Here is a 13,231-nt window from a genome sequence, read left to right as displayed (position 1 = left end):
GCTCTTAACCTGTTCAAGGCGACGGCATTCTTTAATGACGGCGTCGATTGTCGAGATGTTGCCGAAAACAAGCAAATTGAAAGCGTCGTCGGCGATGCCTTTTAGAACATGGGACACTTTATCTGATTTACACATAGCATCGTCAGCTTTGCGACATAGAGCCAAGACGTCGAGGATATATGAAACATACGGCTCTGTAGATGTCTGAACATGAGACGCAAGAGCCTTTCTCGCGGCAACCTTGCGGCCAATGGGGTCGCCGAACAGTTCCCGCTGATTTTCTTTGAAATTGTCCCAACTGGTTATCTCGTCGTCATGCGTCTGGTGCCACACGCGTGGGGTGCCGCCGAGATAAAAGATGACATTGGTGAGCATGATCGTTGGGTCCCACCTGTTATTAGCGCTGGCATGTTCATATAGCTTGATCCATTCGTCAACGTCCTGTCCTTCCAGGCTAGCGAACACACCAGGGTCGCGATGTTGAGCAACCGTGACGACGGGAGCAGTCGAACAAGCCGAAGCTGTTGCAGAGGTGATCTCGTCACCGGGAGGCATGGTGACAAGCTCGATGTACCGACCACTCCGGAGTTCCGTGGCGAGGACGAGGATCGCTTAACTCCACCAGAATGTTACGTGTAGAAAGATACAGGCGGAAGAGGCTATTTACAAGCTATTTACACTGTTGGAGCCAGAGCGCCAGGCCGACATTTTCTCGCGCCAAGGGCACAGACCCACTTCGTCATTGTTCTCGCGGCGGCTCGTCTCTCGGGTATCTACCGATAATATCGTAATAATATCAATGCTTCCATGTTTTTGTCTATTTAATAAGTAAAGAAAATATCACACGATCTTTAGAAGTAAATCAGTTCGAAACCAGCAAAGCAGTGCACGCCATTGATATGAAAAATGCAAAGGCCATGAAATGAACAAGTTGAGGACAAATATTTTAATGAAACTTTGTCATTCAAGAACCTTGTTTACATTTTTGTACATATTCAACGGCCAGTGAAAAATCTCAATGACACTGTCAGTTATTCCAATGTATTATGCAGGAGCAGCTCTCACCGGTCGTGTATTGTGCATAATTGCACCGAAATTATTGTTCCAAGAGAGAACACGTATATAAAGCCGTTCTGCAAAATATACGAGGACGAGTCAAATGAAAGGGAGCCAATGCGAATATATGATAGACGGGGTACTTCATTTAAAAGTAGTCTCCATGAGCATTTAGACATATGTCCCATTGACTAAAGAGTTGAGTGACTCCCGTCTCATAAAACTCCTTAGGTTGCTGCTTCAAAAAATCTGCAACTGACTCTTTCACGTCATCGTCCGACACGACTCTGTTTCCCTTGAGCTGTTTTTTCATTTGTCCCAAAATGTGGAAGTCGCAAGGCGACAGCTCTCAGCTGTATGGGGGATGTTGTAGCGTTTCCCACGTTCACTTTGCCAGTTTTGTATTAACCATGGACATCAACGATGTGGGGACTGGCATTGTCGTGGCATATTAAAAAATTAAATTATGGGATTTTAGTTGCCAAAACCACTTTCTGATTATGAGGCATGTCGTAGTGGAGGACTCCGGAAATTTTGACCACCTGGGGTTCTTTAACGTGCACCTAAATCAAAGTACATGGGTGTTTTCGCATTTCACCCCCATCGAAATGCAGCCGCCGTGGCCGGGATTCGATTCCACGACCTCGTGCTCAGCAGCCCAACACCATAGCCAGGTCGTGGAACAAGTGACCCCATTCGTCAATTTTCCACGTCGTTTGTTCTTGATTTCTACACGCAGCCGATATGGGATTGCACAATATTGGATACGATTGATAGTCTCTCCAGCTTTAGCAAATTCTATCAGTAATGGCCCCTGATGATCGAAAAAAAGTCAACACCTTTCGAGCGGAAATGACGGCCTTTGCTTTCTTTGGGGGTGGTGAATTTGAATGTTTGCATTGTAAGCTTTGCCGTCGTGTTTCAGGTTCGTAGTAGTGGCACCATTGTTATTCCCCGATCACAATTGCAGGCAAGAAGTCATCACCCTCATTGTGATACAGGATCAGATGAGTCAAGGCAGCGCCGAACCTCTCCGTTTTCTGGCGGTGGTTCAAAATTTTGGGCATCCATTGCGCAGACAAGAGCCGATAACTGAGATGTTAATGAATTATGGTGTGAACCGAACCGTGACTGATGTTCACAAGCTCTGCCAGTTCATCGATGCTTATCCTCCGTTCTTGTCTCATCAGCGCATCAACCTTTGCAATTTTGTTGGGGGTGATTGCACAATGGCTTTGGCCCGGTCTTGGATCGTCTTTGCAACCTTCACGTCCTTCTTTCAACCATTTGCTCCAACGCTTCACAGTGGCCAATGAGATGCAATGTTCAACACGCACGTCAGCCATATGGCGACTAATTTCTTTTTAGGAAACATTTTCAGCTGTCAAAAACCTCCCGGCACCACGCTGCTCAACTTCTGAAGCATTCATTACGTCACGCAACCATGTTAAACCCAGTGTATGAGAGCGTTAAAGAACATTTACCCTCACACCTGCGTGTCACTTTTGTAAATGAAAGATGCTTGTGTGCCACGCGCGTGCCTCGCAGATAATGAACCGAACCATTATTGCGCGCGATGGGTAGGCTCACTTTCATTTCACTCGCCCTCATTCATTAGAAATGCGAAGATACAACGGAATATGCAAATGCTTGATAAAGGGCAAGAAAGTGTCACAGAAAAGAAAGTTCACTGCACGTATGCACGAAACCTCGCAAGAAGAGATTTAAATATACATATAAGTCCCCAATAAATCTATGTATCTAAGAAAAAGTCACTATATAATGCGTCAAACAAGGTAAATAAACATGTTGCCCAATCACAGATTCACAGAATCCTAGATCGCGCCCCCATTCCATCCACTCCCCCCGATGTATCGCACGCGACGGAAGGCGGCGCGCTTGCTCTCCACTTTTCACCTTTGCACACACAAGACTGAGCCACCATCATCGGCTCACCCATTCCACCTCCCTCCCTACTCTTTCACACTCGCACAACAGCATGCAGCGCGTGGTCACCACATTATCGCCCTTAGACTTCATACGAAACATGAGGGTGACAGCGACAGCAGGAATGCATCTGGAGCGTTCATATAATTTCTATCGCAATAATATAATAATAGTATCCGGCAACTGAAGTGTGTCGTGGTCAATTATTTTCCGCAAGAGAAGAAGTAACAAACTGTCACCATGCGTCAATTCGCTGCGCCGCAGCAATGTATTCTTTTTTTCCTTTTGTGGGGCGGGGGCACCGAAATGAAAAAGCATGCAAAGGAGAGTATGTTTGCCACAATCCAATGCCTACTTTGGGCACCTAATGTGGCCACCGAATGAATGTCGAAGAAAACGTAAGACGCTTGGTCCACCGAGAACCATACGCATAGTGCTCGGTATCTTAAACCAGCAAGACAAGACTTTCCGGAGAGGGTGCACTCAAGTGAACACGGTGCAATCAGTCGAGTCTTCACAGTGATGGCAGTGAGTGACTATTGTTTCTATTTCTCGTCTGCTAGCCAGAAGGCGTCCAAAGCTCTGCCAGGCGAAAATCCACTCGGCCAGAGAAAACCAAATACACACTGGAGTGTGCCGCACAGTGGTTGGGGCAACACGAGAAAAACCGCATGCGCTCTGGCTCGCTCTGGCAGCCTCCGGGTAGGGTAGCGATAATAAAAGAAATTAAGAGGATCAACGTGTCTTCACGAATAAAAGTCAAAGTAGAAAAAATAAATAAGAACGTAGTTACCCTGGCTGGCTTTAGTGTCTTGACATGGATGCTTTGGCGTTGGTGAAAAAAAAAAAAAAAAAAAAAAACAGTTGATATTTTTTATGCGACATGACGGCACAAATGAACCACCGCAATGCTTCATCTCATCAGATCTTGCTGCGTGTTTTGTCAACGTGTCTGATACTGTGTTGATTTAGCTTGTCTCGTTGTATGTCCCGATCTAAGACTTTAGAAAAGTCAATGCACCTTTGGCGCCAAATGTTTAAAACAACATTAAACCCACAAACTTCCGCAATTGAATATCTGAAGCACAACTTTGGAAATGTCAATGCACATTTCACAAAAAAAGTTTATGAGGACTTTATGCCCATAAAGTTTCGGAATTGAAATCCATGTGTTCCGTAGATACCGCAGCCTCCGCGCAATTCCGTGGCGAGCCTGTTCGCTATTAAAACGCCTTTGAAACTTTGTGCTCGGATGGGGCAACTTGCGTTATGCGACTCCCGGTGCATGGGCGTTGCCGCGAAATCCAGCCCAAGTTTGCAATGTTCGCGGTGAAATGTCATTTCGAGTGTGAAAGACCATTCTAGACAAAATCCAGAATGATTTCCAGCACTTGGGGTTGCTTTGGTCGACAGTGCATGGACCACAAGAAAAAATTTCACGGGGGGGGGGGGGGGGGCAAGGGCTGAAGCCCAATAAGCCCCAACCCACCCTTAGCTTCGACCCTGCTGCTTTTCTTCTGCCAATAATGTCGCACGTCCTGTTCACTCACTTGTGGCTTATTAATATGGGCATCATTAGAGGCTCTTTTGTCTCCTGGCAATTAAAATGCGGCAACTAAGGCATGACACAAAGCCAGCAAGGCAATCACGGCGTATACCCAGTGTACACCACCAGTAGAAAGCGTTCACATTGAACATTGCAAAAAAAAAAAAAAGTGCATTTCCGCTGGATGGATGGGTGTTACGAGCGTCCCCTTTGGAATGGGGAGGTGGGTTGTGCCACCAAGCTCTTGCTATTATACTACCTAAAGTCCTACCTAGGTTAAACAATTAAAAAAAAAACACTATGAACTCCCACAACCAAATTTTCTGCTCCCCTATTGCGAACTGTGCTTTTGTATGTCTCCCGTTTTTTTGTCGTTTCCCTACTTTTTTTCCACCAATCCTCTGATCGCCTCGAAGCTAAACATTTTGACAGAATTGCCTGTCTGGTTGGGAAATTGATTGGGACTTTCAGACTGACTCCAACCAAATAACTGCATTTTATTAGCCCGACGTTTCGGAGCCCATTCGGCTCCTTCTTCAGGGGGTTGTTCTTCGGGGGGGTGGCAGTGTGTAGCTTTTAAAGGGTTTTTTGTAAAGACCCTTTAACGTCGGGCTAATAAGTTCAGTTATTTGGTTGTAGTCAGTCTGAAAGTCCTATCCAATCACCTCTTACTAGCAGCATGGCTCTGCAGGATCTAGATGGGTGAATGGATGTTATGAGCATCCCCTTTGGAATGGGGTGGTGGGTTGGGTCACCAAGCTCTTGCTATTATACTGCCTAATGTCCAACCTAGGTTAAACAATAAATAAAAAAGAAAGCGATGAACTCCCACAACCAAATTTTCTGATCCCCTATTGCGAACTGTGCTTTTGTATGTCTCCGTTTTTTGTCGTTTCCCTACTTTTCTTCCACCAATCCTCCAATCGCCTCTTACTAATCCCTATTGCAGACATGCTTACTTTTCCACTGCTCTCGCTGAACTCAAGGGCTTCAAGGAGGCCAGTGGTGCCTAAATCAACTGCTGGGTAGACGTCTTCACATTCTAATAAAACATGCTCCATAGTTGTTGTTGTTGTAGCCTGTGGCATATGTGGCTCCTGTTTCCCTAGCTTTACCGCAGCAAGCACATGCTTCTTCTTCCTTCTTAAATCTCGCTTTATAGGTGCATGTTCTAAGGCATCCCGATCTCAATTCGAAAAGTAATGAGTTTCCCTTTGAGTTATCATAAATTGTTTCTTGCCTGATTTCGTTTTTTCCTTTTAAGTACTTACTCATGGCTTGCTTACTTGCTCAAGTACTTACTCCGCTTCCTGGGGCGCGATAACGTAACTCTATTCCAAACAAAAAGTATTCCAAACTCCGGACATCAAAATGACGCGACAGTTTCTGCGTACGGGGGCGGGAACCAGCGACGTTTTTCAATCTGCCCAATCAGCAGCCTCCATCGTTGCCGGAAGCATGTTGTGCTTGTTTTTTATTTGCAAAGGGACCGTATAGCAAGTGACATTTAGATATGAATGTCTGATAAAAGAACAATTGTGTGTCGCTGAGAGTAAAAGTGTTTTGTAATCTTTTAACGCAAGAGAAGTTGAAGCGCGCTTGAAAGTAAACACAAATATTTTAATTTTTCGAGTCATAGCCACACATGTACCAATTCCGCATCCAATCCATTTTGCTACGCACACTTAAGATGGCGGCTACGTGAAAACAGCTGATCAGTTCTGTGGGCCGCTCTTGGTGTATTTTTGTCCGTAACGCTGCCTGATTAGATGAAATCTCGGCGTACGAGGTACTTTCGCCCGAGAAGAATTCTGGAAGCTGTGAACATCATGAAGACTGTGAAAGCGTAGTGCTCGGTGAGTAAACACATCATTCTTTCTTGTGCTTAGTGACTGAGCAGTAGCATCTGAACATCTGCGGTGATCGCATGGTGTTCACTTTTGCTTTTATTCGCATAGGATACGGAAGAATCGATGAAGGTTGGAAGGCATCTCAACAGATAGCTGGTAAGTAAACATTTTCTATAAACGATCGCAACTATCTCCGAATGTAGGTCATGTTTTAAATCGAAGGTGGTCTGTAACAGAGGCTCATTTTTTTTTTTTCTGCGACACACTGCTGCACAGTGGTACATTCCCCCGTGCGGGCGGTACAGATACTCCGCCAACAGCCGCTGGAGGATGCGGCCTGCAGGGCAGCCGCCGAGTATGCGCGGCAGGGGCAGGGGCAGCTGGCTGAGGCAGCGAACGCGGAGGCCGCCAGTTTCCACCAGCTGCTGCTGCAGCAAAATAGGCAGGTACGTACAACTTGGCCAGGTTATTTTTTAAAGAGGTGATTAGTGCGCATGGTAATGTACATTGCAACCATATTACACATCAGAGGCATCTGTAGTTATTTGGCTCATTGGTTCATGCACTTTAATGTACATTACGACCATCATATTACACATCAGAGGCATCTGTAGTCATTTGGCTCATTGGTTCATGCATGTTTATACATCTCCTTTGAGGTGTTCTTTAACACATAGCAACTTACAAAACATTTCCATGGTTGCATGTATCACCACAGCATGATCATCATTTGTTTAACAATTTAACTAGTCACGAATACTGTCTTCTGACAGGCAGAGGCAGCTTGGTAGGATTTGCTACGTTTCACATGTTTTAAACATAACAGACCATATACGTTTGCACGGCCATTTCTCATGTCATATGTAAATGATCTCGCTGCCCTCAAGAGCAACCTTGCTGAACCTGTAGCACTTACAAACAGTGCGAATAAACGTTTACATTACATAACCTGCAGCTGAAGTGAGTGAATTTGTTTCGCAGCATCATCAGCAGCTGGTGGAGGAGCTGAGGGCGACCCGGGTGGTGCAGCAGCAGCTGGCAGCAGAGATGCGTGGTTTGAGAGAGGCCACCGGCCTCAACGCGACAACACTTCGCCAGCTCCTGGCTGCCCTGGCTCGCCTCCGCGAGCATCCTCAGCCATGAGGGACAGTCCCCCCCCCCATATCATCCTTTAGTACTAATAGGTACAAGTGTTGCCCATCTTTCCGTTCAAATCACCGCTGCAGCATTTGGTGGTGGTGCCCATACGTCCTCAAAAGCTGTTGTGCCGAGTTGTAGCCAGTCTTGTGAAATTATGTGCAGGTCATGTGTGACCATGGCAGCGAAAGCTGATGGTGCTGTGATGTCACTTGAAACACAAATGCGTGTTTTTTTTTGTATGTAGCACTAAAGGATGATATGACTGTTTTCCCTACATTTCTGTACCTAATCATTTTTTTTCAAGGTAATTTCTTTTCATGTGTATTTTCACTTGCAGTGCAATTAAGTTTGCCCAAGTGACACGTTATAAATTATATGTAGAATTTTTGCCATATTTCCGTTAGGTGTTGTTCACTTGTGTTTTGCTGTTACTGATATGTTTCAATGCGCACCGTTTTTCCAAGGAAGATATACGCTATGCAATCACGTTTACAGCAACTTCGACATTGTCTCGCACCCATACAGGTGCACTTAACTACAATGCTGTGATAACTGGAAATGAATTTTCATGCCATATGTATGTCATGTTTGCAATGTCAAACATTTCATGCCTACGCAATGCAAAGTAGCCGAATTGGAATTTTTTTAACACCAAGCGCCTGTTACTTGTATAGTTATTGTGATATTTCAGGTGTCCTTACCTATGATAGCAGTACAATCTAGTCCCCATTGTAGTTGAGCACAGTTTGTGACATACATAATGGAGCCATCAATGTGGCCACTATTTTGACATTCGCTGCCAGGCTGCTCTTGCAGCCGTTATATGAAATACCGTTGAAGTGCCAAACGTTTTCTCACTTGTCCTTCCTTAAAAGCATGTGATGGCTGTTTTATATTGTGATCTTATTACGGCACTAGTCATTGAACTATTTCGTGCTAGAAACACGCTGACTACATAATAGACAAGACATCTTTCTTGCTGTTAAGTTGCTGAATGAAGATAAATGGTTGTGTGCGAGTTCAAAAAAACATCATTATGCTCGTGTCATATTTATGCAGTTTAACATCTGCCAACGGCCTATTGGTAGTGTACTGGGTCCCATGTAGTGAACATCACACGGCTATTTTGGCGCCATGAAGTCATGCTCTGTGTGCTTGTCTGTCATTTGCTTTGATGAAAGATGGCATTGAAGATGGGTCACATGGTTTTATTTACAATGCAGATATAAATAAACAATTTTAAACAATGCAAGTGGCACTTGAAATGAATATTTACAATGTGTGTTCCTTCAATTTCAGAACTATTTACATATGTACACTCTCCCAAGGGAGAATAACGCGCTTGACATGCCAGGCGATTGTTTTCGGCATAACTTGGCCTTCTGTCAAGGAACTGTGCGGTGGCTGTGTGGCAAAATAGCGCAGGACCTACAAGGTGCGTGAGAACAGTACACATGGTGGAGCGAGAAGTGTTGTGCTTGGAAGCAGCCCAAATAGGAAGCGAGGAGACGAAGACCAGCCTCCCATGCACAGTGCAGATGGCGGTGACAGCGTCGGTGATGACAGAAGCAACAGCAGCAAATCATTTGGCAAACCCCAGCTGCCCAGAGAAGTGGCTACAACATTCTGCTGATGAACACAAAGTGTTCTATCCACAGGTACTAAATGAAAGGCTCTCATGTAGTGTCACAGTGGAATGATGCAATCATCTCCGGTAGTAACAGCTCACTGGCAGAGGACACGTGAAAACGCTGGTTATGATTGAGCAGATTTGTTAAAAAAACAGCACGCTATCCACTAATTGCACACATTTCTTCACATTGGTTCCTGCTCTCTATTAGGTGTGTAGACAGCAGTAATAAACACCTGCCTGCAGTGTCAGGCACGTGTTTATTGCTGCTGTCGGTGCTGCTGTCGATGCAGCCGCCTTCGCACCCTTTTCAGGTAGTGCTGGTGCTGCTGCCGTGTCGTGCCAAATGAGCTAATAACACTATCCCGGGCAGCACAGCCTCTCAGGTACATCATGCGTGATGCCCTCACTCGGGGAACTCTCTGTGGGGAGGGGTTGCCACTTTCATCGTCACTGCTGCTGTTGCTGCTTTCATCACTAACATCATCCAACAACACGTCACCTTCATCAAGACACAAGTTGTGCAACACTGCACATGCTGCAACGATGTTGGCAGCGCGGTCTGGCTCGTAGTGGAGGGCGCGGTACCGCTGAAGGCAGCGGAAGCGGCTCTTCACAAGCCCAATGCACCGCTCCACTACGGACCGCATGGCAGCATGTGCAGTGTTGTACCTGCCTTCTGCAGTGTGTATGGGAGGGTGGCCTGTGACTGGGGTCAGGAGCCATGGTTCCAGGAGGTAGCCGCTGTCACCTGCAGGATCATAAAACATGGTGTGAAATCTGCACAAAGTTTAGTAGGCGAAGCATGGGTCATGTAAAATGCACCTACTACAGAAAGACTGTAATAAAGGAATATACAGGCTGAGCACCTGACGCATCTGTGATCACAGATAACAATAGCTGGGACATAGTAGCATCCCTATTTGCAGCAAGGCAGCTCTTTGTGTAGTCTTTATTCACAAATGACTGTCAGTGTAAAAAAGAATGTGACAACGCGTGCACTGTACACTCACATTAAAAATTAGTTTAAAGTACAACGCAGGTGTGTTGTCACTTTGTTTCGTGCAGATACCATTGGAAAATTTCTACATCTCGCCTATACTTAATAACCTGACTATGACATAAGGGGTTCGGGCTTCAATATTCTCCTACGGTGCGAGCACGCTTTGCTGCATGCTGCCAGAATTGCAACTGTACAAAATTTTCCCGCTGCTCACTGAGGAGGTGTTCGCCGGCCTTGGCAATATGCCCCTCCAGGAACCGACGACGCAACCACGTAGTTCTCCAGACGTGGGCGTCGTGGTCTGACCCCGGTCGCAGAGGGTCGACGGCGAGGATCCGCATGCCTGCGTCGCAGATCTGACGAGAGCGCGCACAGCAGATAAGCCACGCGTTGCTATGACGGGCAAATTAGACAAAAATTAAGGTACTTACGAACATTGTGTTGAGGGCGTAGTAGCCTTTGCGGCACATGAATGCCGCCTTCTGCTCGCCCTTCGGTGCGATGATGGCTATAAGGCTGCCGTCCACGCATCCGATGACGCCGGAAATGGAGCCGCGTAGAAGGAACCCTTCCTTCACGGCCGCCTTCTTCTCCGACGTCCTCGGGAAATGGACCCACTTGTTGTGGGGCCCCGGCGTGGATGATTGCCTCCGCCACGCGTCGCACACACTTGCTGACCGCAGGCTGGGTCACGCCGATCGTCTCCTCGCTCCCTACCGAGGCTTGAAAGCTGCCCGTTGCGAAGAATCGCAACGCGCACAACACTTGTCGCTCCACCGACAGCGCTGAAGTTCTCACGCCTCCGAGTTCCTCCGCCACTTCGTCGCACAGCCACCGCACAGTTTCTTTCTTCAGGCGAAAGTGCTGCCGAAACAGATTGTCTGGCATGTCAAACGCATCCTCAGGCTCCCTCCTCCCGCGCCCGGACTGACGAGCCGCCGCCGCCGCCGCCAATGCAATCACGAAGGCCGCCATTTTTTTCTATTCCAAACGGAACGGGGCACTCACCGGTTATTCCACGAATTCGGCGGGTTTGTTCGGCATAATTTAGCATAATGCGTGCGTAAACGTAACTTTGACGTGGCAGTTTTTGAGCATTCCTGACGTCGCTTGACAGGCAGGAAAAATGGGCGCGGCCTCAAAAAATTCGACCAATGAGCGAGCGCTGTCGGCCATTTTGGAATAGAAACAGAACGGAATAGTTTTACGTTATACCGGATGGATGGATGGATGGATGTTATGAGCGTCCCCTTTGGAACGGGGCGGTGGCTTGCGCCACCAAGCTCTTGCTACTATGCTGCCTAATATCCTACCTAGGTTAACCAATGAAAAAAAAAAAAAAAAAGAAAAACACTATGAACTACCACGTCCAAATTTTCTGATACCCTATTGCGAACTGTGCTTTTGTACGTCTCCGTCTTTTGTCGTTTCCCTACTTTTCTTCCACCAATCCTCCAATCGCCTCTTACTGATGTCTATTGCGGACCTGTTTGCTTTACCACTGCTTCCGCTGAACCCAAGGGCTTCAAGGAGGCCAGTGGTGCCTAAATCGACCGCTTGATAGACGTCTTCACATTCTAATAAAATATGCTCCGTCGTTTCCCTAGCTTTACCGCAGCAAGCACATGCTTCTTCTTCCTTCTTATATCTCGCTTTATAGGTGCGTGTTCTAAGGCATCCCGATCTCGCTTCGAAAAGTAATGAGCTTCCCTTTGAGTTATCATAAATGGTTTCTTTCCTAATTTCGTTTTTTCCCCTTAAGTAGTTACTCATGGCAGGTTTCTTTTCCATTGCCGCCACCCATGAGATTAATTCAGCCTCTCTGACTTTCCGCTTGACCTTCTTTGTTGCTGTGTTGCCCACCCCACAGGCTGCATACTTGCTGGTAAGCTTCCTATTTCTTTTCCTCCACTGTGAATCAATGTTTTGCCTGTACAGATACCTGAACACTCTCCCAGCCCATTTACTTTCCTCCATATTCCTCAGCCGTTCTTCATACTCTTCATACCGACCCTGTTTAAGTAGCGCCATCTGTCGGGCCCCCGCTAAGTTCCATGCGCTGCCACTTCTTATTATTGGCGGCGAGCTCGACCACTGGAAAAGCTAGCGCCACCGTCGGCGTGACGTGGCATGAAGGATCACGTGGACACAGCGGCCGCGTCGGCTGCTTCGGAAGCGCCGAAGCGAGCTGAAAACGAAAGATTAAAGTCCCACCTGCGCCGCGGTTCTGATTAAGTGGTGAGGCTTTACCGCCTTGGGTGTCTGTTTGACAACATTTGAAAGTGCTATAATAGGTAGTGGCTGCCTTTGGAGGCGTGCGGCATGGTAGGCTACTGCTCGGTGCCGCAGTGCCGGACGCACGCAACGGAGCCCGGTCAGCCTTATACACACGTAGCCACATGGCAAGGAGCTGCGTGAAGCTTGGCTGGCGAAACTTAGAACCGGCAGACAGCCATAGGCTACGACTCGGGTATGCAGCAAGCACAGACGCGAGGAACATTTCTGCTACGGCGCCGGGACTGCGCGATGTTCGGTAGTAGCAGAAAACGCGCACCGAGACGCTCGCCCGCGCCCGCTGCCCGATTAATGTCATGACGGTTTGGTCTATGAACTTGTTGATGCTAGATACTGACAAGTTCACTGGAACCGAAAGGGAGCGGTAAGACGCACATCATAAAAAGGCACGGCATATGGTCATGCTTGTGTTATAAATTAATGCACTGGATTACGAAAATCAAGCAGAGGGAAATCGCACGCCGAGAAGACCGATAAACATACAGTGCGACGCAACTTGAGAAATAATATTGAAATGTCCAAGAATTTAGAAGACAGAAAAAGATTGAATCGTCGCGATGGCACCTCACAGTCGCCGTAGCTAGGCGCGTCGAAGTCTCTATAACGGAATTATTTTTGAACAATTCTGATAGCGTCCACGCGCAACAATGGTTACTAGTGTACTGTCAAATTCTCATATGTTGCGGCCTAAAGCTCCAAGCACGGTGCGAAAACGCGCTCACAGCGAAAGCAAAACATTGTGCGCGGACATGCATGCAGACGCG

General features: G+C 47.0%; 1 protein-coding gene across 1 annotated transcript; it reads left to right on the top strand.

The window, feature by feature from the left end:
- Positions 1–6,251: 6,251 nt before the first annotated feature.
- Positions 6,252–8,574, top strand: LOC142571498 (uncharacterized). Its single transcript, XM_075679898.1, has 3 exons — positions 6,252–6,555; positions 6,676–6,845; positions 7,381–8,574. Exons 1-3 carry the CDS (start codon positions 6,477–6,479, stop codon positions 7,540–7,542), a joined length of 411 nt encoding a protein of 136 aa, XP_075536013.1. The 5' UTR covers positions 6,252–6,476; the 3' UTR covers positions 7,543–8,574.
- The last annotated feature ends 4,657 nt before the right edge of the window (positions 8,575–13,231 follow it).

Source organism: Dermacentor variabilis, chromosome 2 (genome assembly GCF_050947875.1).
Source record: "Dermacentor variabilis isolate Ectoservices chromosome 2, ASM5094787v1, whole genome shotgun sequence".
Taxonomy (NCBI): Eukaryota; Metazoa; Arthropoda; class Arachnida; order Ixodida; family Ixodidae; genus Dermacentor; species Dermacentor variabilis.
The sequence above is the reverse complement of the archived record's forward strand: the minus strand, read 5'-3'. Positions and strand labels throughout refer to the sequence as shown.